At 38.9% G+C, this 25,013-nt stretch overlaps 2 protein-coding genes across 11 annotated transcripts in view; one reads left to right on the top strand and one right to left on the bottom strand.

Moving 5' to 3' along the window:
• The window catches only part of prel (preli-like), a 358,444-nt gene extending 343,045 nt beyond the window's left edge, over positions 1 to 15,399 (bottom strand). For 2 of the 4 annotated variants that reach the window (XM_076173320.1, XM_076173321.1), the window contains exons 1-3: positions 15,248 to 15,399; positions 3,283 to 3,395; positions 2,544 to 2,751 (exon numbers count right to left, since the gene is read on the bottom strand). In XM_076173320.1, coding sequence (XP_076029435.1) covers positions 2,544 to 2,751; positions 3,283 to 3,371 — 297 coding nt within the window. In that variant the 5' untranslated portion in view covers positions 3,372 to 3,395; positions 15,248 to 15,399. Of the gene's footprint in view, positions 1 to 2,145; positions 2,400 to 2,543; positions 2,752 to 3,282; positions 3,396 to 15,247 lie in introns of those variants that run through there. The other 2 variants (XM_076173323.1, XM_076173324.1) reach the window with 2 other exon arrangements.
• Positions 15,400 to 15,453: 54 nt separating this feature from the next.
• LOC143018159 (uncharacterized) overlaps positions 15,454 to 25,013 on the top strand; it is a 276,494-nt gene continuing 266,934 nt past the window's right edge. For 4 of the 7 annotated variants that reach the window (XM_076173309.1, XM_076173306.1, XM_076173308.1 and 1 more), the window contains exon 1: positions 15,456 to 15,579. The gene's annotated coding sequence lies outside the window, so the exon portion shown is untranslated. Of the gene's footprint in view, positions 15,580 to 16,448; positions 16,570 to 25,013 lie in introns of all 7 variants that reach the window. The other 3 variants (XM_076173312.1, XM_076173311.1, XM_076173305.1) reach the window with 2 other exon arrangements.

The raw sequence follows: 25,013 nt of genomic DNA, 5'->3' as shown, positions 1-25,013 counted from the left end.
GATTGACGAATCCTTCTCTGTGGTTGCTGACCTTTCCCAGTGTTATGCATGCGGACTCAAGCAGCTTTCTCATTTTTCTCTCTAGCCCAGTCCAGATAGGGCGTGCCTCTTCCCATTCTGGTAAATGCCCATGTGTGTCCATGTGTACTACCAGAGAATTCAAAGTCCTGTGATGTCGTAGATCATTCTTATGTTCTCTTAGTCTCTTTGTCAACCCCCGCGACGTCTCACCATAGTACGTTGCAGGACATCCACTGCATGGTATTCTGTACACTATGCTATTTTCATTGGTGTGCTGTTTTTGTTTGTTAATTAAGATGTCCTTTATTTTGAGCCCAGATTTGTATGCTATTTGCATGCCTGCTTTAGATAATGTTTTGGTTATGGCTTTTGCCTCATTTGCGAATGGTACCACTAGATATTTTATTGAAGTTTTGTCACTTTTTGGTCTTGCGTAAATTTCTTCCGTTTTTTTTTTTTTTTTTCAATTTTAATAGTAATCCCGCTGGATACATAAGTTCACAGAAGACATTAAATATGTAGGACATCTCCTTTTCTATATATTCTTTGTTGCATATCATCAACACTCTCAGATAGACACCAATTACCACCCTTGATTTTATGTGTGTGCTTTGATGGGATAAGTAGTGTATGAAGTCATCTTTGTTCATGGGTTTTCTGTATATTGAAAACATTACATTTGTTTCGCCCTGATGTTATACATCGGGACGAAACGGATGTAATGTTTTCAGTACACGAACAAAGATGACTTCATACATTACTTATCCCAGCCGGATGAGCCGTAAGGAGAGTATATATACTGTACACACACACATTGTCTGTCATTCTGAAGATGACTTGTAGTCAAAACGTCAGGAATATAGTGTTCTCGCTCTAACCCACATTTCTCTATCACCTTTTCCACTCATATATATATATATATATATATATAATTATATATACACACACACACATATATAGCTAATAAAATTGTAAGCTGTTCAACTGAAATATGGAACTTAGTAAAGAAGTTATGGTTGATAAATTTTCTTAGCTGACCATGTTTTGCATGCCTAAGAAATTTTTTTCGTCATGACATTGGTTGACCACCCTTACCCATCTCGAACATTACTGAGCTTCTTCCCTAAGTGCCCTGTGGTGTACAAGTACCCCACAAGCATTCTAGCATCAGTGCAAATTGTATGTATTTGGAGTTGGAATGTATAAGACCTGACGCTGATAATGGCAGGCCAGAAAGTGTCAGTGTGTTAGGTCAAGTCATGTCATGGCATCAGGTCAGTCCTGTGTATATGTACTACCTCCCTTAGTGGGCAGGCCAGTCAGTTAGTTAATTAGTTCTCTGTACTTAACTTGTTATGCATCACTAGGCCTTTGCCATCAGTTCCCCACTTCAGGGACCACACCACATCTACCTCTGACACACATACCTTCACTAAAATAAATCATATAAATGAAACTGTGATCACTCTGCCTACATCACCTAGCCCATGTAACACATTCATATGTTACATTAATGACTCTGGGAGTTTTGATGTGAGCATACCCAACTGACCCTGGATCACTGACTAGCTTCGCCAGATCCTGTTCCAAACATTGGTTCTTCGTGACTCTGCCACTACTTGGATGTTAGTCAACTCCACCATAGCTGGAGCCACTGCCACTTTGGCCACTGTTGCTACTGCTCCTGCAGCTGTGATCATCACCACAGCCACCACCAGTGTGGCACGTCACTCACAATTGCCTCCCCACTCAATGTCACAATCACCATAGATTGATGTTGCCACCGCTTCCAACATTGCCATCTGCGCCACCTCCAGTGGGTACTTGCCTCCATTGACTCCGCTCACGGCTGCCCCAGTTCTCATGTCACCACTGCTTCCAACATTGCTGTCTGTGCTGCCTCCAGGGGATTCTTGCCTACACTGACGCTGCTCATGGCCGCCCCGCTTCCGACGTCACTGCTGCCGCCTGTATATCACCTCCCAATGCTACTCTGCCCCACCCTCTGTCTCCCTGTTACACACACCCTCCACCTACAATGCTTTTGGGGACTGACACCTCTCCATGCACAGGGAAAGGAGGGTAATGTGGTGTACACGTACCTCACAAACATTCTAGCATTGGTCCAAATTGCATTTGGAGTTGGAGTGTATAGAACCTGACGCTGGTACTGACAGGCCAGAAAGGGTCACCGCATTAGATCAAGTCATGTCATGGCATTGGGTCAATCTGCATATGTATATGCTGCCTGCCCTGAGTAGGCAGGCCAGTCAGTTAGTTAGTTCTCTATACTCAAATTTTATGTGTCACTAGGCCTTTGCAGTCGGTTCCCCACTTCAGAGACCATGCCATGTCTGTCTCCGACACATGTACCTTCACTAGAATAAAATATACAAATGAAACTGTGCATCACTCTCTGCCTATATCATCCAGCCCAAGTAACACACTCATATGTTACACCCAAAATATACCTAGAACTCCAAAACCAGTCTATCCACCATCTACATTACAGAATTTCTTACCTTGGTAAGTCCTACATTCCTTGTATATGTTGTAATTTCTTTCTTGACTGGATCAACAATGCTTTCCTCAATAATGCTAACTTGCCGTGAACTGACTAAGCATTCCCCCCACTTTGGCATGCGGTTGGTCTTGGTCAAAAGGCGTTTGGAGTGCAGCTGGTTATTTTTCACTTCACGGAAAGTTGTGTCCTCTGACAAAACGTGGGCACTGAAGGAGGAATAATAATTCCTGATTACACACACATAAAGAAATGCCAATCATCAGCCTTGTCTCTATGACTGGAACCTTCCAGCACAAAACCTGATTTCTGAGGCTTTTCCCACAATATTTACCTTTTCATCTAATATGCTGTTGCCTGCATAACAAGGAGGCTGCATGGTGAACGAATATCCTCATCCCCTTTCACTCCCATTATATGCATCCCTTTCACTTTAACCATGTCACTTTCAGAGTATCATATACATGCATGTACCAGAAACCCATTCCCTTTATAAGAAGGTGGCTGAGTCAATGCACACTATATGACAACACAATATTTCTCCCTTGACTGACTTATGGGCCAATCTGGTGGCTGTTGCCAGTTGCTTGGGAGTTGTGGGTCTCCTGCAAAAAATCAATCTGTTGTCCTTGGTCTCTCTTGCAGAAGACCTACAAGAGATCTGGGGCAACAGTTTGATGGATAGACATAATTTCACAGAAAGGATATATATAGCCACCTACTAGGTTCTCACTACTCACCTCTCAGGATTAGGATAGCGACACCAATGGGCTTGAGCCACCTGCTCCCAGGGGAATGGGTAAAGGCTGTTGCACAGATAATACTTCATCTTGCTTTATCTTCAAACAATTAACTGGAAATATAAATAAATAATAATAATAATATACATACACAGACCATGAGGCCTCTTCCCCTTTATAAGGGAGGTGGCCAGCAAAGGCATGCACCTACCCTCTACCCATTTGTTTTCCCTTTTTATCTCGGCTCCTTAGATATGAAAGAATAGTATGATGTCTGTGCAAAATTGTTGTGTCACACATATACATCAGGTTGTTGCCAGCATGGGCCCCAAACAGGGTTGGGTACACATGAATTACTTCTGTATAATTCTGTACTGCATTCACAATAACAGGCTACTGTAGGTATGATGCAGGTTATGTATGTATTACATGACTTCATGGACCTGTAATTGTTTGACCAAACAGCTTTGTTTTCTATTATCATTCTATCATTTTATGGTCAAAGTATCCTCAAACATGCATTATCTTTCCAGCATAAAACAACTTTTCCACTACCACATTTCAGTATAAAGACCAACACTTTTTGCTAAATTTTTAGAAGTACACACCTCCGTGATATAGCATTAGAAAATTGTCATGTTTCATGATGCGTCACTGACACAAAGGGCACAGGTATGGCGCCAAGCCACATCTTAGCTAGGGCCACAGGTGCCTGCCTCCTAAAGTAAACTAAATGCTATGTTGGATTACCTAAAATGTAGTAAGTAAGATGTTTGATTGTAGACATGAGTAGTAGGTTGTTTATGTTACAGAAGTTTTGCCAGCCAACAGCAGAGGACTACACAACTGGGGCCTCCTGTCCTCAGGGGTCAGAGGGCACAAAACAAGATGGTGACACAAACTAGTCATTGCTTTTGTTGATTGCATTCCTCCTTGTTTTAGACATTTAGAGATGGGTATTTTGTGAGCTTTCTTCACACAAAAATAAAGGAGTGAGTACATTGAGTGAAGCCAGCCAAATAGAGATAGGTTAGGTTTATGTTTCACATTGGCACCTATGCCTAGCACTGGTGTTGTGTGGCTATGGTATAAATGAAAACATGCGGGCATTTTTATTAACTCTTGACACGTTTTGTACATAACAACTCTAGATATATAGCAGGTTGAAAAAATCCATAAAAAGAGGTCAAAGTATTGTCTGACCTTTGAATTGTAGGAACTGTTCAAATCAAGATCATAGTTTCGAAGCATCAACTCAAATGCAAGGGCTAGTTTGTGACAGAATTAAACATTAACTTTGTAAGTTATAATAAATCAACATAATATACATTTTTCTTGGCTGATATCAATAACAGAAAAAAGTTGCTAAAAGTGATACACTAACAAATGTAGCTGCAGCAACAGCTTGAGACCCCATCTTTGTTTTGATAGATGTGGAGGTCAAAGAAATTAAAATATAATAAATTTGTCTATTCTAATCTGATCTGCATTTAGTAATGCAGTACTGTACCTGTAATTCTAGAGGTCATTAGGGTTATTGTTGTGTGCATTTCTTTGGCCTCCATATCTATCAAAACAAACATGGAGTCTCAAGCAGTCGCCATGGCTGTTTGTTAGTGTATCACCTTTAGCAACTATTTCTGTTATTGATTTCTGACAAGAAAAATGTATATTACATTGATGTATCATACAAAATTAATATTTAATTTTCTAATGCTATATCAAGTAGGTGTATACTTAAAAACTTTTCCTTATTCATGCCAATAGTTTCCAAATATTAACATATTTCTTGAGATTGTTTCTATCTATGGCAGTTGTGCTTCTAACCTTATGAAATAATTTAACATTTTGGTATTCTATAAAAAGAATACTACTTAGTTCTGATCTGGAGATATTTTCACTGGACATCATCCGTATGTATTGTGCCTCCACAAAAAAAGCAAAAGGGAAGAGGACACTATTGACATTACTCCAATACAAGAAGTTTCCTAGGTTTGGTTAGGTTACTACCTGAAAATAATCTTGTTCCAATTTTCTTGTCAATTTCATGACAATATTAGTGATCTACAGATTTATGCATTACATTTATTATTTTAAAAATTGTGCACCATTAGCTTCTTACGATTTTTTGTTAAGAAATATTTCCTGAGAGAATGAGACGTATCTAGGTCTCGCATACAACCTAGATATGGACCAAAAGGTCTCCTGTCGGCATGCTCCGCCTTTGTAAAACCCTTTGTAATCCTTTGAAACAGAGACAGAATTACCATGAGTAATATATATACAGTCATACCTCATCATTCGCGGGTTTTTTATCCGGTTTTTTTCAATAAAAAAAAAAAAAAAAAAAAAAAAAAAAAAATCATTGCATGTGCTGGGCCAGGTGTCACTGCTGACTATTGTGTGTGAATGATACTTTAGAATAAAAATATTAAATTCACCAGAGGTTTTATTACATGTATATTGAGTCTGTTTCATTGCCTGCATATTTTAGTGGTTGAATATGATTGTATTTCTTCACTTTGGCTCCAGATTTCAATTGGGGGAAAAAAAAAAAAAAAAAAAAAAAAAAAAAAAAATGTTGACTGCGTGCGAATGATACTTTAGAATAAAAATACTAAATTCACCAGAGGTTTTATTACATGTACAGTCAAACCTCGGTTATCGAACGCTTCTGTTCTCGACCAAATCGGTTTTCGACCAAAAAGTTCGAGAATTTTACGTCTCAGAACTCGACCAAATTTCGGCTCTCGAACAAACCGAAAGAAGCCGAGCGTACCCGAACGCGGCTCACTCGCGAGCCGAGAGAACTCGAACGCTAAGGACGCTTCCTCCGTAGCGCATTTGCGATCAAAGTTCATTCCGAGCAGACGTGTTCGTTCTTATTTACGTAAATCTGACTTTTTTTCATCTTTGCATCGTGTATTAGCCCCTAATCATGGGTCCAAAGAAAGCAAGTTCAAGTGGTGAAGAAAAGAGGAAAGTAACGCGCAAAACTATTGAATTTAAAAAAGAATTAATAGCGAAATATGAATCTGGCGTTCGTGTGTCTGCGTTGGCTAAGGAGTTTGGGATGGCGAAATCGACGATAAGCACCATCCTAAAAAATAAAGACCAGGTTAAAGCAAGTGATGTGGCTAAAGGATCAAGTGTTTTTAGCAAACAAAGGCCACATGTATTGGAGGAAGTGGAGAAACTTTTGTTGATTTTCGTAAATGAGAAACAGTTAGCAGGTGATACTCTTAGTGAAGATGCAATTTGTGCCAAAGCTAGACAATTGTATGAAGATTTGATAAAAAAAGATCCTAGCATTATTCCGGAAGGGTTTGATTTTAAAGCAAGCAGAGGGTGGTTTGAAAAGTTTAAGAAAAGAAGTGGGATACACTTATTTATGGTAAACAGTATACAGTGCAGTTTATGGTGTAAAATAGTAAACAAAAATTTATAAAAAGTTGTTTTTTAGACTTGGAACGGATTAAAATTATTTACATTGATTATAATGGGAAAAATTGTTTCGCTTTTCGAACAAATCGCTTTTCGAACAGCCTTCTCGAACGGATTATGTTCGAAAACCGAGGTTTGACTGTATATTGAGTCTGCCTCTGGCGGCCAATAGCGGAACCAAGTTGTTTGACTCTCAATGATTCACCCCCAACACTGCGTGGGTGTATTTGCTGCAACACTGCTTGGATTAACATCTCGATAGCTCTCTCTCCCTGCACACCCACATTCTTTTTTTGTTACTGATATTTGTCTTTGAAGTATTTCCTTTTATGATATGAAGTTGGTGAGTGAATGGCCCTATTATGGGCCATACTGTATTATTCTTAGTTTATCAAGTGTTTTTAATTATACTTGTTAACCGCTGATATATGAGAAGTGAATTTATTATAAATGGAAGACATTTAAAGCATGTTTCAACTGTTAGTAGGGAAGTGTGGCTAGAATGAAGCATGAAAGTGCGAATTTTGGTGGTGATATTCCGTAGATTTTCAATGGTTTTATCAAAAAGTGTATTTGCGGTTTTAGCCATTCGCGGGGGTTTTGAGAATGTATCCCCCGTGAATAACAAGGGATAACTGTAACTGGTATGATTACCATCCAAAATCCAATGTTTATCAGTGAATTTAGTATTCTTTTGGAAATGCACACATGTAATATAGCATTAAAAAATTAAACATTAATTTTGTAAATTATAATACATCAATGTAATATGTTTTTCTTGGTGAAAAAAAAGCACATACACCACTGAAAAAAAACTGCGATCCTAAGATCAAGATATGTACAGTGTTGTCCATCCAGTCCCGCTAAAACCAAATACTATCAAATGAAGCTGTGACCATAGGATCTGGAATACACCCTCAGTACTTTGCACGATACATATTTTTAAAACAGTGCTACAGAGCTGAGATTCATGCATTTCTTAAAGTTATGCAACTCCTCTACACCCTGCAGTCCCATCGGATACTACACTAAAACCAGCCATCAACATCCATTACAATGACAACCCTGATGATCTATAGAATTACTGGTATCACATTACTAAATACAGGTTAGGTTAGAATAGATTAATTCATATTACAGTAAACCCTCAATATAACGGACGATATGGGGACAGGTCTGTCGTTATATCTTAAGATCCATTATGACCGAGGATACATTATATCCAATGGAAATACTGGACAGATCCGTTATATCCCGAAATTTGTCCGGTATTAAAACTTAGGATTAGAAATTACAGTAAACCCTTGATATAATGGATGATATGGGGCCAGTGGTATGTCATTATATCCAAAGATCCATTACAGTGAGTCCTCCTTTTACGGTATTTCTTCATCCAGTAAATTCAGTTACAGTATTTGGTAATTACTACCCTCGATTCTATTTACGGTAAGAAAAATTCACATATACGGTATCTGCTTGTGTTTTGTTTACACCGTACCATAGTGCCACAACAACAATCAGTCTCTTCCTACATTTCCCTTTGAACACAATTTAAATCCCCCCTTTTTAAATTTTTGAAATAGCTTGAAAAATAAGGGAGATATGATTTTTTTTTTTTTTTATCCCAAATTTTTGGCTAGACTTTACCATAACAAAAGGTTGGAATTAAGGGTGGTAATTTGCAAGATTTTGGTAAAGAAATACACAAAGTCTAAACCACTGGTCCAATTTTATTGAAATTTGATTTACATAGGCTTTAGGGGTCAACAAATTACCTAAGCATGTAAAAAACAATGTGGAGCATCTCCATAATACCAACTTGGCCTTTTCATGGCAACTATTAAGTTGTCAATTTAGAGATGATCATCAGTAAAATCCAAACCCCTGGCCCAATTCACATGTAACTTGGCATGTGAAGGTTTTATGGGTCAACAAATCATCTGAGCATGTCAAAAATAATGCAGGACCTTCCTTTTATATTATTCTTACTAACACCTATCATGTTGCCATGGCAACTATTGTCAATTTAGAGATAATTATCCATAAAATCCAAACCCCTGGCCCAGTTACAAAAGATTACAAAGGCAGAGCATGCCGACAGGAGACCTTATGGTCCATATCTAGGTCAGATGTGAAAAAATCTTAATGACAATATATATATATATATATATAATAATAATAATGTAAATAAATGAAATAAATAAATGTATATGTATAGTTAAATAATAAACAGCTAAATAGTACATAATAATATATTGATGTATAACTAATAATAAATGAGAATCAAGCAAATAATAGTAAACAGAGAAATGATAACAAAATAAACAAATAATATGAAATAAATTAAAAGACCCAAACCTTAGGGTACTGGTTGGAAAGCTCCCAGACCCTCTTATGCCTTTTCTTTCTTTTTTAGGAATGACCCCTTTTGGGGCTAAAGGTAGTAGGGCTCCTAATCCCATTCCCCGTCCCTTTTTTGTCGCCTTTTACGACTCAAGTGGAAATACTTGGTGGCAGTATGCAAAAAAGGAAATGATTATTCAGAGAAATGGTACAGGACAGTAACAAGGGGTTAGGGGACAGCATAACGGAGGGACAGTCGTAGTATAAAAGCGTCATCATTTTTCTATGTACAGAGTTTTCCTCTATCATAGACAAAATGATGTGTGGCTCTGGTCCGTAGGGGTGGCCCATATAGACCCTAAAGTATCAACTGCATGCTATTTTGCCACAATAACATGCAGCCAATACCCCAGATGGGGGTAGTAGAGCGTGCGTTAGAATTAGAAATGGAGAGAGTGAATGGTTTGAGGTAAAGGTGGGACTTCTTCAGGGGTGTGTTATGTTGCCCTGGCTGTTCAATCTTTACATGGATGGGGTGGTGATAGAGGTGAATGCATGGGTGGTGGGTCAGGGGTTGGAGATGATTAAAGAAAATGGAGAAAAGTGGGAGGTGAGGCAGTTGTTGTTTGCCGACAACACTGCGCTTGTAGCAGGATCAGAGGAGGGATTGAGGAAGTTAGTGACAGAGTTTGAGAAGGTGTGTGAAAGAAGGAAGCTGAAAATAAATGTGGGTAAAAGTAAGGTGATGAGATGTACAAGGGGAGAGAGTGACAGTAGGCTGGAAGTGAGAATTAAGGGTGAGAAACTGGAGGAAGTGGGTAGTTTCAGATACTTGGGTGCGAATGTGACAGGAAAGGGAGGAGTGGGGGTGGGGGTAGAATGTAGATTGAGAGAAGGGAGTAAATGCCTTGGTGGATTAAAAAGTGTAATAAGAAATAGACATCTGGGAGTGGATGCTAAGAGGAGGTTATATGAAGGAGTGATTGTGCCAACAGCAATGTACGGGGCAGAGACATGGAACATGAAAGAGGAAGAGAGAAGGAGTTTGAATGTGTTTGAGATGGAATGTCTGAGAAGTATGATAGGGGTTACTAGGCTAGATAGAGTGAGAAATGAGGACGTGAGGAGAACAGGGGTGGAAAAGGAGCTGGGAGATAGGGTTGATGAAAGAGTATTAGGATGGTTTGGACACATGGAAAGAATAAGTGAAGAAAGATTAGTAAAAGAAGTGAGGAAGGCAGAGGTGGAAGGAGTGAATATGAGGGGGCATCCTAGGATGAGATTGATGGATGGGATGAAAGGGGCTTTACAAGAGAGGAATGTATGTAGAGGAAGGATGGGAGAGGACAGAAGATTGGGGTGAATGTAGAAGGGGGATGGGGGGAGGAAGTATGTATGAGAAAAATTTTGACGCAGCCCAAAGGGATTTCTCCCCGTCTTCTCCTTTCCTGCATGAGGGGATGGAGAGGGGGGATCGCCGAATTTATGAATCGGCCTTGCTGTGGATGTGCTGTGTCTTGCGACACTGCTTATGACCCAGGGCAGTGGACAGGATGCAGGGATGACCTGTCATCCAGGAGGTGCCAAGATAGGAGGGAGGGAGGAGGGTGGAGGGGAGTGGAATATATGGGAAATGAAATGGGTGGGAGTGATTTCTATGCCTTTTTGGCTACCCCCTGTGTAAGGGGGAAAAAACCTTTGGTATATGTATGTATGAAATAAATGATGGTCATTAAAGCATCTTGCTTAGGTGTTTATCTAAATAATTCTTGAAGCTTCGAACTGAACTACATTGCACTGCCTCTGCAGGAAGTTTATTCCATTCATTAACTACATGGCTGGCAATGTTGCTTCTACCTACTTCCAAATTAAATCTATTTCCGAACAGTTTGAGACCATTGTTTCTTGTCTGATTCTCATTCAGAATGAAAATTTTGTCTCTTTTGATGTTGTCAATTCCTTTTAGAATCTTGAAGACCTGTATTAAATCACCTCTGAGTCTACACTTTTTTGGGGAAAACAGATTCATATGTTTTAGTCGATTTTTGTATGATTTATTTTTTATATTTGGAATCAGTTTTGTGGCTCGCCATTGTACTTTTTCCTATCTGTCAATGTCTTTAATGAGATTCGATGACCATACAGAGACAGCTTATTCCAAAGGTGGACAAACTAATGATTTATATAGCTTGTTAATGAGTGATGAACTTTTGAAGTCAAAAGATTGCACAATCAGCCCTAGAATCTTATTTGCTTTCTCAGAGGCTGAAATACACAGCTTAGATTTGAGATCATTATTGATAATTACGCTAAGATCCTTTTCACTATCCACTTTTCTTAATGAATTTCCAAATAACTTGTAATTGTACTTACCGTTTATTTTACCTATGTACATTACCTTGCATTTACTTGTGTTAAATTTCATTGGCCAATTTTCAGGCCATTGCTGTAATTTATCTAAATCTTCTTGAATATCTAATTGATTTGAGTGATCATTTGCCATTCCGCACAATTTTGTATCAGCAAATTTGGAAACAGTAGATTTTAGTCCATGGTCTATATAATTTATATATACTATGGATGGAAGTGGCCCAAGAACTGAACCTTGAGGAACTCCACTCATAACATTTTTCCATCCAGAAATTTTTCCATTTAAAACAACTCTATTTTCGATCATTCAACTAATTATAAGTCCAACTTAATAGGCTACCACTTATTCTGTGTGAAGCTAATTTAGTAAATCTTTCGTGGGGTATGGTATCAAAAGCTTTTACAAAGTCTAGATATATTAAATCTATATTGTTTCTTTAGTCATAATTCAAGAGAACTGTGTTGTAGAATTTGAGTAAGTTAGTCACGCAAGAATGTTTCTGTTTGAAACCATGCTGGCTATCATTTATCAAACAGTTACTTTCTAAATGATGTTCGACAGCATCTCTGATGATAGTTTCCATAATTTTTCCTATGATTGAAGTCAAACTTATAGGCCTGTAGTTATATGGTTTCTTTTTGTCACCTTTTATGAATATGGGAGTAACGTTAGCTAGCTTCCACTCTCTAGGGACATCTCCAGATATAATGGATTTCTTGAAAATAATTTCTAATGGAACAACAATCTCATTTTCCATTTCCTTTAAGATTCATTGTTGCCAACCATCAAGCCTTGGCGTTTTATTAATTTCGAGTTTCTCTTTACAACTTTTAATTTTTTCTTTTGTTAAATTCCCCATAGTAAGTTTACCCTAGACTTTTCACAGGTTTCAGTTTGGAGTTCACTTTGAGGAGTTTAATTTACGAATACTGAGCTAAAATATTTGTTTAAAAAATATCACACATTCCTTCATTTGAATATTCAAGTTGACCATCAGCAGATAATAGTGGACCAATGTGATTCCCAACAACCTTTTTATCTCTAATGTAACTATAGGATTCTTTGGGATTCCCTTTGAATTTATCAGTGATATTCATTTCGTATTGTCGTTTTTTTTTTTTTTTTTTTTAATTTTTTTTTTTTTTTTTTTTTTTTTTTTTTTTAATCTCTCTGCATTAATACATAACTTTGATAGTGATTAGATGCACCCAAGCACTTGTACTTCTTATGAGCCTGTCTCTTTTTGGCAATACTTTTTTCAGTTTCTTTGTCAAGCCATTTTGGGTGAGCCTAATTTGGGGGACATCTATCCTTAAAAGGGTTGTAATTATGAATCATCTTAGTAAGCGTATTTTGAAATATTTCCCACATCTGATCTACAGGTCTTTCGCTTCATTTTCCCTCCTCATCTGTAAGCTGAAGCTTCTGACGTAGTCCTATGAACTGAGCTTTACTGAAATCGGGTATTTTAGAAACACAAGTATCTATTCTAAAAAAAAAAAATTGTAGTTTGAATCTAAATTGTGATTACTATTTGCAACAGATTCACCGATTTCTACATCTGTTATCATGCTTCCGCGGCTAGTGACCAATAGATCAAGTAAGTTTCCATGTCTAGTGGGCTCTTTTACATGCTGAACTAAGTAATTGTCACAGAAAATCAATCAAGCAACTACCTAAATGGCCATGTTCAAGGGTCATCCAATCAATGCCAGTAAAATTGAAATCGCCCATTATCAATAAGTCCTTTTTGCAGAAACTAGACAGTTCTTGAAACAATAGTTTGTTGTCTGCTAATGATAATGTCTTTAGCCTATAAAATACACCTACATTCATTTTTTGTCCATTTGTTTGGGTTGATTCTACCCACACACTATCATATGCATCCTGTTTCACTTTCTCTAAAACAAAAGCATGGACATTGTTTTTAATGTACAACAGAACACCCAACCTTTCTTGTGGTTTCTATCCTGATGAAATTGTTTAAATCTAGGTAGGTCAAACACCACCAGAGGCACCACCGTCGATGACGATCACAATAGCGCGTCATTTTATGCGCACGCCATTCAAACGGCCAAATTTACATACCGTGGGAAATTTAATTAATAAAAATGTTGTGCGAGTGTATTTACTATGATCGTAGTAAATTTCAAACATTCACATCATCAGTTACATGTCGGTACATAAAAACATAAGATAAACATGGCGGCCTGCATTCAGCAGTAGATCGAAAATTGGTATATGTTTCAACATAAAAAATGAGCTAACAAATTTATTGTGCAGGCAACTGACCATAATTAACCAAAACTACTAGTATCGCGGATTATTCTAATACCAAAATAAAGGCAGCGTGTTATGGTAGAGCTGAGAAATCGGTGGTTTTAATTAGTTTTTTTTCTATCAGGTCGGATTATCGGACAACAACAACATCCATCCCGCCATCTTATCTATCACTGGTGGTATGGACCAAACTTCACTCTATTAAGTTTCTTACTATTATGTTATTAGTGTAATAGACTTATAGTTGAATTATTTGAAATGTTTCCTTTAAAATGTGTGATTTTCATGTAATTTGATCAAAGAGAAGTTACGTTTTCATCCTCCGTAATATTACGGACCACAGCTACGATTCATCCTGCCTGCTATCTATGATCACTGGTGGTATGGATCAAACTACACTATTAAGTTTGTTACTATTGGGTTATTAGTGTAATAGCTTGCATATAAATGAATTATTCAAACTATTTTCTTTAAAATGTGTGATTTTCATGTAATTTGACGGTATTCGTAGCTGTGGTGGGTAATTTTGAAGAAGATAAAAACGTAATTCTATGATCAGATTACATGGAAATCACACATCTTATAGAAAATAGGTCAAATAATGCAACCATATGCTATTTTTTATATAAAATTGTGCCTGTCAGTAAAAACCGTCATTGTTTACGTTTGATCGGCGATTAGTCAGACCGCACGTTTCGGCCCGATTTCCTCGGACAAAATAGGCCCGATTTAATTCCATTCAAAATGCAATATCTCGAGAACTAGGACAGCTAGATGGATAATTCAAATTGCATTATACTCATAGCGACTTTTTGCATCCCATGAGAACTACTTCAGCTCAAATATCAGGAATTCCATTTTCATATTGACCTAGCTATTAAATCCCACAGTATTAAATTCAGCTTCAAACTCTTTACCATTTAACCATGTCTTGGTTACTCCTATCATATTGAGATTTTCTCTTTTGATATACGCCTGTATATCTTGGAATTTGTCCTTAATACTACGAGCATTCAAGTATTATAAATTACAAAATTAATCATTAATTTAAATTTTCTATTGCTATATCGAGTAGCCTGTAGGTGTGCACTTTAAAAAATTACCATATAAATAAGCTATCAAGCAAAATTACAAAACTGGAACCAAGACATTATAAAGATAATAAGGCCCGAAGAAGGCGTTCTTAACGGGGGGGGGGGGCAGCCTCAACCGACTAACAGTAACTTAGTCTTAGACTGACGCAATACTCACGCCACCCAATGTATTCTTGGTCTTAGCATAAACCTAAAGGTGCATGATAATCACAGTTCAGACTATATGTCGCCACTACTATCTCTTAACTAAACACTTGTAAACAATGAAAACTCTGATATTCTATATAAGTCCACCATTCTTAGCATCTTCCAACCAGGTACTAAAGTTAAAAGTAAATCCCCGGTTGGAGAGTCGGATTTTCCATTTAACGGTCTTTCAATTGCCATGTTCAAACACCTAATTTCACCCTTCACTTAAAAATATTTAACTTACCATGAATATGAGGGTAAAAGGCAGTAATAATCTAGCGTTTTATCACAGAAAATTCAACATACTCTCCCGTACTCCCACTCTTGTTTACATCGCCATCACAGGGGCCACATCAGTGAACCAATGAGAATAGCTTATCCCAGTGACGAAACAAAACGAATTTTCATTGGTCAAAACTGCCTATTTCTTCCTTCATCAGCCAATCAAGTTCTTATCCAACTGTACTATTCCGGAACCTGGGCTCAGAAGTAAACGTGCGGAACTAAAAGAATTTGTACAGGTCCAGCCATTAATTAATTAACGTTAATTTACTATTATGTAGAAATTGTCATCTGGTAAGTCATAGTTGGTTTTCGTGAATACAAATACATGTGTGATTACAAAAGTGGATGAATTACGAATTCCTATTATTCAAGTACAATCATTTCATTTATCTCGAAGATAAGATCGCAGCAGATATACTAGTAAATTGCGCCATATCGAAGGAAACTATGTATGGTAATAATGTGACTAGAAATTAAAATGACGGTAGACACCAAACGTTTTTTTTCCAGTTACTGAGTATTTAAACATCTTCAACTAGATCCAGAGAGAGTACTATTTTATAGTGATTGTTAGACAATCGAAATATGACCAATTTACCGGTGACATGTTAACACGCATAAGTATTAAAAGGTATACGATTTGTCATCTGTAAAACAAGGGTAACTTGTGCATATAGTACTGTAATGGTAACGTAATCGTTGAAACGGTTGTTTGAGGTATGCAGGTGTTACCGCGCAACTGCATTTATATCCGAGTCTTGACACGCCTTATCATTGTAACATTATTTTTCCATATGTTTTCACATTTAATTGTGCTATTTCTGCGTAGGATTATACAGGCCACCTAAATGTGCGTTTTGCACAATGAAATATCGACCACTAGCTTACGCAAGGTATCAGGATTGTAGGAATTTAGGCACAGCAGCAGGATTAAAAAACAACAACAACTGGTACACCTGTACGAGTCCAGCAGACAGGTTTCGATAGTGTCAAGTAAATTTCATTAACACAACTGAAACAAGTTATGACTATTTGTGTATATGTTATCCGGTATACGACTGCGAAATATTGATTATTTATAATATATTTCGAGTAGCGTGTACTCTCGGCATGCATGAAAACTTTTAGGTGAAACCATTATTCAAATATTCATTACATAGTTGAACTGGAAAGACTGAGGCACACATTTTGACATTGGCCTATACTTAGACGAGATGAGAAGACTTAACCTCGACTTCTAGTGTATTATCAGGGCTCACTAGATATATTTGATCAAATCAGGTGAGTCACGTCCTGTAGTAGAATCTTTGTTGCACTAGATATAAATTGTATACGTCACCATAGTTCCAGATTACATGTTTATAATGTTGGCTTAAACAGTTTTGTGGCTGTAATACTTCTTGTCTGTATTTATATGTTATACCTATCAGGTAATCAGGTTGTCTCTTGAGTTCTTTGGTTTGTCATATTTTAAAGCTTTGCCTTTATAAGTTTATGTAAATATATGTGTTTTTTAGAAATTATATTATTCTTTTAGAGGAAGCTACTCTAAGTATTGGTGTTACTCTTGTTTTAGGTTGAATAATTGTAATAGTCTTAACTACAGATTGAAAGTAACTTCAGTATTTATTTTCAATGCATCATAAGGTAGGGTCCTGTGTAGAACATACAGTAGCCAGTACATGTAACAATTTTATACCAATCAAATGCAGATGAATTATGTCTTTGTCTTGAAGGCTACAATCTGTAAATTGTAATTTGCCATTTCATATTTTAAAATCAGAAAGGGCTAAAAAAAAATCCAACGTAATGGTGTGTCCCAAGGCTGGAGTATGAGTGCTAGTTATGGTCTCCTCTTGCTAATGGCAGTCCATCGGTGAGCGATGACAACAGCGTTCTGGTGAGGTGAATGAGGTTGTGTGGTGATGCCATCAGAGGCTGTGGAGCCCAATTCTTGATCCACATATCCACACTCCTGGCAAGTCAGACCTGGGACAGATGGATAAACTATTACTGAGCTGATGTCTTTTTTCCTGCCTTGAGGCACCGCAGAGAACTTTCACCCATAACATATGTGATACTCGGCACCTCCACTACTGGGAAAGACTAGAAGAGCCGGACATCTCCCTAGAGCAGTGGTTCTTAACCTTTTCCAGTGCCCGTACCCCTTGATATCTCAGAAAATTTCCTCGTACCCCTATCCAATACAAATACAGTGCAAATATATGAAAAGGATGAGTGATACAAACCTTATTTACTTTCTCATTGTAAATATACAGTACCATTGCACTGGGGCTATCATGTCTCGTACCCCCAGGTTTAAGGTTTCGTACGCCTTGGGGGTACAGGTACCCCAGGTTAAGAACCACTGCCCTAGAGAAAGGTACATTGTCATCTATGTATAGAATATCAAGTAATCTCTACCAAATATAGGACTATTGGTGAAGGAGAGTCCAAAGAGTGGAAGACTGTTTAGTACAAGGCATAGAAGCCTCGTCCTTGAGGATAACTATGCTTATACACCACGTTTTCAATTGCACAAGAGTATGGTTATTCAGCTGCCTCCTAAGAAATATATGAGACTAACCAGTCACCACTGACACATTTGTGTCTTATCTAAACAAGTGGCTTGCCAGCATACTTGATCAGCCATCAACTCTTGGGCAGCATCAGCTCCAACACCAATTCTTTACCTGAAGTTATCCAAGAAACCAGAAGAGAGGAGGTGCTTGGTCCCGGATTGATCAGAGGTCCACCTCAGGTGTACCAAAGAGTGGCTAAATTCTTGAAAGGCAAAATTAATTTGTTAATCAATCCCCAGCAGTTGGGAACATGATACTCCACCTGCATCCCTATGCCAATCCCAATGGTTTCAGTAAGTGTGCAATTGCTCCTCCCATTCGAAACTTGCTCTTGGCAGGAATCAGTTTACCTCGGCCTCGAGTTCTATTGTTATCCCCATCATCTACAAAGAGGGTTGTCTCCTGTGGAGATGACCCTGTGGATGGAATCAACATCAGGTAAACATACCACATACCCTTATAGGTAGGGTTAACATTAATGAATTATGCTGGTAACAGGCCTTGACACTCTCATGGAGCATGTGCTGGATTAACCCGTATGTCACTGGGCGGATGTTGTATATACTCCCCCCCAGTGTCAGAGCTGCAATTGATTTTTTAATCAATATGCAGGTTTAGCAATGGGTTCTCCCCTCAGTGCAGTTATGGTTTCCCTATATATGGAGATGTTAGAAAGCAAGTTTTTTCTCTGCATGATATCAGAAAATACTGTATGCCTAAGATACATGGATGATGTTCTAGTGATTACCCACTACAATACAAACATTGAAAAATTATTATTCAAGCAAGCTGAATGGTGTGAATACTAACAATTCACGATCGAAATTGAGGTAGACAGACAGCTACCTTTTCTAGACACCATATTAGTAAGGTCAGGGGATGATGTTAAATTCAAAGTTTACAGGAAACTGATGAGTAAGAATGACTTCATTCATTACTACAGTACACATGATAGAGGACAAAGACTGGTGTGGTGATAGGCCTTTTCTTGAAAGCGTTTTGTATTTGCAATGAAAAAGTCTTAGCAGAAGAAATACGTATACCTAAGGCTTTTTCCCCCTTACAAGTGGGGTAGCCAAAAAACAAAGGCATAAAGACCATTCCCACCCAATCCATCACTAATACACTCCACTCCCCTACACCCTCTACCTCCCTCTTATCTTGGCACCTCCTGGATGACGGGTCATCCCTGCATCTTGTCCACTGCCCTGGGTCGTAAGACACAGCAAGGCCACTTCATAAAACTGGTGACCCCCCCCCCCATCTCTGTCCCCCCATGCAGAAAAGGAGAAGACGGAGAGAAATCCCTTGTGGCTGCGTTTTTTTTTTTTTTTTTTTTTTTCACACATGCTACCTCACCCCCATTCCACCTTATGCATCACAACCTCCACCATATACAACCATTCTCCATTCACCCATTTTCTGTCCTCTCCCGTCCTTCCACAGACATTCCCCTCTTCCCCAAAGCCCCTTTTACTCCATCCATTTCATCCTACGTTGCCCCCTCATGTTCACTCCCTCCACTTCTGCCTTCCGCACCTCTTTTACTAGTCTTTCTTCACTCATTCTTACCATGTGTCCAAACCATACCAACACTCATCCACCCTATCTCCCAACTCCCTTACCCCCCCCCCCCCCGAGGCCCAGTACTTTGATGTAGTGGGGGGGCTTCCATGCAGCAAGGACGGGCTGAGCTAAGGAAGGTTCTGGTATCTTGGTGCCTCCCAAGCTACATATCTGAACCCAGTCAAGTAGGGATGTATACCGCGAGGTCACTACTCCCTGCGAGGGCCGAAAGCCCACCGACTGGGGAATGCATGTTTGTGAGGTAGGTACTAGGCTACTTCCTTTCTCCCTCTCCAGTACACATGCAGAGTGACTACGCCGGACCCATCCTAAATGGGACAAAACAAAAGAGGACAAACCCCGGGTTGACAAAGTCTCTAACTCACCTCCGAGGCCCTGCATGTGTAAATAGTCGTTTCTGGAACTTCCAGACCCTGCAGAGACTTTTCTTTTATTGCTTGAGGCATCAGGCAACTGCAGTATCTTCTTCTATGCATTTATCTTTCTTTCCTAATATATGGTGTGGCCTCATAAATATACACGATCATGGCGGCTGTTCAAACTGAATATTCTAAACCTCCACCACTACCTGATCCTCCTCCTAAACCCCCCAATCCCTCTCCTAATATTGCCAATCCTAATGTTGACGCTATTGACTCAGCAAAAGTAAAACCCCCAGTTGATGACTCCGGCTTGAAAAAGGACTTTGGTAAAAATACTAAGACTTCATTGACAGATAATTCTGTAGCCCAGAAACTTACAATTAGAATGGATTCTGAAGTGATGAAAACATCCTTAGATACTCAGAAACCAATAAATAGCTCAAATACTGCCACTAATAGTCATAGAATCTTACATCTAAAATATGTCTCTTGACAAGAGTTATACAGACTTGTATGAAAAGTTCCGTAAATTTGGACAAATTAAAGAGATCAGGGTTAAACTAACTGACAACTTTAAAGCTTGGCTAGTCAGGATCTCATTTCTTTCTAATCAGGATGCAGCTGCTGCCTGCTTGGATTATAATAATTGCAATGAAAATGAATCTTCGGCCCAACTTGTTTAAGTGGCTTATTATCACTCTTGCAAAGGAACGTGCTAACTTGTTAGAGTTTAGAAGATTCTTGAAGAGTCACCTTGGCTCTGGTAATTTGACTAACTCGCAGGTATCACGATTTGGAAGGAATTCCTTCTTAATTCATGTAAAATCTTATGAACAAGCTGCCATGGTGCTTAACTTGAAACCGAAATCCGACATTAACCTCTTCATTCCAGGCCAAAATCTCGCGGGCAGCATTAGCTGTCAGACGTACGATGTGTCGTAATAATACTCGCATCATAAAATATAGTCACCACTTATATCGATCGTTCTCTCTTTCACCCGTGAATTTTGATAACCATAGAAAATGTGATGAAGACAGTTTAGAGAGTATGTCATTACGCAGGGGCAACTACAATAAATATAATCAAGACGCCGATATGGCAGCCTCGCGTATCCACTTGCCCCTCATGCCGCCTACGTATGCGGCACCGTATGGAAGGGGTTAAGGAAGTTAAACCCCACTATACCTTTAGTTATGCCAAAGGGGTAATTTTTAATAGAGATCTGTATGACTTTGAGGAAGAAGAAATTTTAGAAATGTGCCCAACTAATGTTTGGAAGGGTGCTAAAATCCCTCGTTCTTCTATGATTATCCTAAGTTTTTGTGGTGAAGATCTACCTCATTATGTAGAGATAGAAAAAGAGATAGTTTATGTGAAGCAGTTTAAGCCCCATCCCCTTCAGTGCTTTAACTGCTATGGTTTTGGCCATCCATCCCGCAGATGTGCAAGGGACAAACTATGTTTGATATGTGCTCAGCCTGAACATGGGGATTGTTCCCGCCCAACAGTATGTATGAATTGTAAAGAAGAGCATGATGCCAGAGATAAGAACTGTGTAATTTATAAGAAGGAACAGGAAATACTACTAAAACCTCATGCAGAACATATAAGTGTAGGACATACTAAAAGACCTATAAGTAATTCCAAAAGATACAGTGATGTTGTTAAAACAAATAGTAAAGTGGATCAGCCAACTGTAGAACCCAATAGAAATAAAAATGCCTCAGTGTAAAATTGTTACTATGAAATCTAACCGTCTTTCTTCTTCTCAACTAGGAATTTGTAATACTTCTGAAGCCTCCTGTGCGGAGGTTTCCTCACCCCTTGTTGAAGGGGTGTCCCCTGCCCCATCTGGAGGGGCACCTAAGGTTTCTATTGTAGAAACCTCACAGGCTTCTTCTAATGAAGCCTCCTCTCTGGCAATCTCTCTTCCAGACCTGGGGGGACTCCCCAGTAGAGGGATTGCTGACTAGTGTGCCTCACTCGGTAGAGGTGCACAGAAGCAATGAGGATCAAGCAAATGCTGAACCCAAACCTCAACATGAAAGAGTCACTACTAGACCAATCGTTCTGCTCCACAACTTGGAAATTGTAGTACTCCTGAACCCTCCTCTGCGGAGGTTCTCCCATCCCCAGTTGAGGGAATGTCTCCTGCCCCATCTAGAGGGGCACCTAAAGTTCCCATTGCTGAAACCCCACAGGGTTCCTCTAATAAAGCCTCCTCTCAATCGGTCAACCTTTCCAAACTTGGGGGGCTCCCCAATAAAGGGATCACGGACTGATGTGCCTCACTCAGTTGAGGCACACAGAAGCAAAGCTATGGAGTCTGAAGCTGTGCGCAGTAAAAGACTCCACAGTCCACCCTCATCTCCATCTTCTTCCCCAAATCGTGATAAGAAATCTAAGAAAGGAACTAATAACCCGGACTCTACATCGTCGGTCGGACCATTGTCAGAGAGGAGGATGCCACCCGCGAAAGCAAAGAAATTAGAAAAGAACCCATCTTGTAGACCCTATCTCTCCCAGACCAGTATACCCAAAAAAGAAAAAGAAAACGGTATAATGTCCATAATTCAATGGAATATTCAAGGTTTTAATTCTCATCGAGAGCAGGTTCGGATTCTTTTTAAGAACATGATGTGCCTGCTATTTGTCTCCAAGAAACTATGCTTGGCGAGTTATCCCCTAATGTTGGACTTAATTATATATTTTACAGATCTCCTCCTATGATTGGAGGCCGTGCCCATGGAGGTACTGGTATCATTGTTAAGAAATGTGTAAACCACAGAAGTGTCCAGCTACATTCAGTGTTGCAGGCTTGTGCAGTACAAATCTTTACCACTAAATGGATCACTTTATGTTCTTTATATTTGGAACCTGAACTGGAAGATCGACTCCTAGACATATAACCCCCGTCAGTTTGAGTTAAATGACCTACAATATTTGGTTGACCAGCTCCTTGAGCCTTTTATTTTAATGGGTGACTTTAATGCCAAGCATCCTCTATGGAGTGGTTCTTAACCTATGGGGGGATTCCCCACTGGTGGGGAATGGCGGAGTTGCCAAGTGGGGAATGACCGGTCGGACAGAAGAACCACTATCTTTTCATATGTTATTTCCATGTGATAACTGTTAGTAAAAAATCTAATATATGCAAACAAAAATTAGGGGCCGTAAAATGTCACAAAAAAGCAAAGCGTATATTTATGTACTAAACACTGCATGGGTTAAAATTGAATTTGTCAAAGACCGATGCTGTGGTGGGGAATGGAGAGTTGGCTCACTAAAAAGTGGGGAATTGGAGAAAAAAAGTTAAGAACCCCTGCTCTATGGGGAATCAAGGTGTGACCCCTGGGGCAATATAATTGTAGAATTTATTGATAATAACAATGTCATTTTGATGAATGACTGTTCCAAAACTAGGTTTGATGTCTTTCACAACTCGAGTTCTGCTAAAGACCTAACTATATGTTCATCATCCTTAAGATTAGACTACAGTTGGTCAATAGATGAAGATCTACATAGTAGCGACCACTGGCCTATCCATATAAAAATTTTAAAGAACACTCCCTCCTCTTGCTTACCTAAATGGAAGACAGGAGAGGCTAATTGGGAATTATTTAGGAGATCCACAGAGATTATCATAAGACTAGTGATTTTTGTAATAACTGATGCATATGATTATCTGGTAGACATGATACTTTCTGGTGCTTTCTCTTCCATTCCTAGGACAGCTGGTAAACCTCAACACCCAGTAGTCCCCTGGTGGAACAATGAATGTGCTTTAACCTCTTCACTCCGGGGCACATCGCACGTCTAGCAGCGTTAGCTGCCCGACGTGTGATATTGTCATAATAATCGCATTATAAAAAATAAAGTCAGTGCTCAATTGTTTGTTCTCTTTCACCCGTGAATTTTAAGAACCATAGAAAATATGATGAAGCCAGTTTAGAGAGAATGGAGGTTACTTAGGTACGACTACAATAAATATAGTCAAAACGCCGACGTCGGCATCATCGCGTACCCACTTGCTCCTCATGACGCCTACGTAGGCGTCACCGTATGGAAGTGGTTAAGCAGAAAGATTACAAGAACTTGCTAAAAGAGATATCAGAGATATCCTTGTTTAGTCAATGTGATAACGTACAGGAAGCTCGAGCAAAGCAGAAGAAAATCTTCAAGAAAGCAAGGAGGGAATCCTTCATTAAATATATTAGTGAATTGAAATATGACTCTTCCCCTACCTTAGTATGGAATAGGATTAGAAAATTACAAGGAAAGTTTACTCCATCTCCTTTACCCATTGTGAAGATAAATGACTCTCTTATATCAGATACAAGAGAAGTAGCAGAGGCTTTTGGAAGCCATTATGCTGATATTTCAAGTCCACTACATTATTCACATGATTTCAAAAGAATTAGAGCCAAGACCACGATTATTCCTCCTACCAATACGAACTCAGAGGCATATAATCTTCTTTTCACCTTGGATGAAATGGATCATGCTTTATCTTTATCCTCCCCAACCTCTCCCGGAGAGGATGACATTCTTTATTCCATGGTTGCTCACTTATCCATATCGTCGAAGAAATTCCTTTTAAATGTGCTGAACAAATTTTGGTCTTCTGGATCTTCTCCAAAATCTTGGAAGACTTCAATCATCATAGGAATCTTAAAGGCAGGAAAAGACTCTCATGACCCACAAAGTTACAGACCTATTGCTCTCACTAGCTGCATTTGTAAGATTTATGAAAGAATGGTTAATATGCGTTTAGTTTGGTTTTTGGAATCTAAAAATCTATCTAACCGACAGTTTGGATTTAGAAGAAATAAGTGCACTCTAGACCCCTTACTTTTTATCACTCGTGAGATTGAGAATGCCTTTGCAATTCAGAACTCGAGCATCGCTGTGTTTTTTGACTTGAAAAATGCCTACGATACTACCTGGCGGGGAGGCATTCTGAAGCAAGTTACAGAGTGGGGTATTGGTGGTAATATGTTCAATTGTTTAAAGGATTTCTTGTCTGACCGTTATCTAAAAGTCAGAGTGGGCTCTTCTTTCTCTTGTGCATATCTTCAAGAGGAAGGGATTCCCTAAGGAAGTGTTCCGAGTCCTACGCTCTTCAGCATAGCCATTAATAGTTTGTTAGAACAAGTTCCCGCAGGAGTTCATGGATTGGCTTATGCTGATGAC

The sequence above is a fragment of the Oratosquilla oratoria genome, chromosome 34 (genome assembly GCF_046742065.1).
Source record: "Oratosquilla oratoria isolate Oo_2021 chromosome 34, ASM4674206v1, whole genome shotgun sequence".
Taxonomy (NCBI): domain Eukaryota; kingdom Metazoa; phylum Arthropoda; class Malacostraca; order Stomatopoda; family Squillidae; genus Oratosquilla; species Oratosquilla oratoria.
Note: the sequence above shows the minus strand (reverse complement) of the source record. Positions and strands in the feature narration are given on the sequence as shown.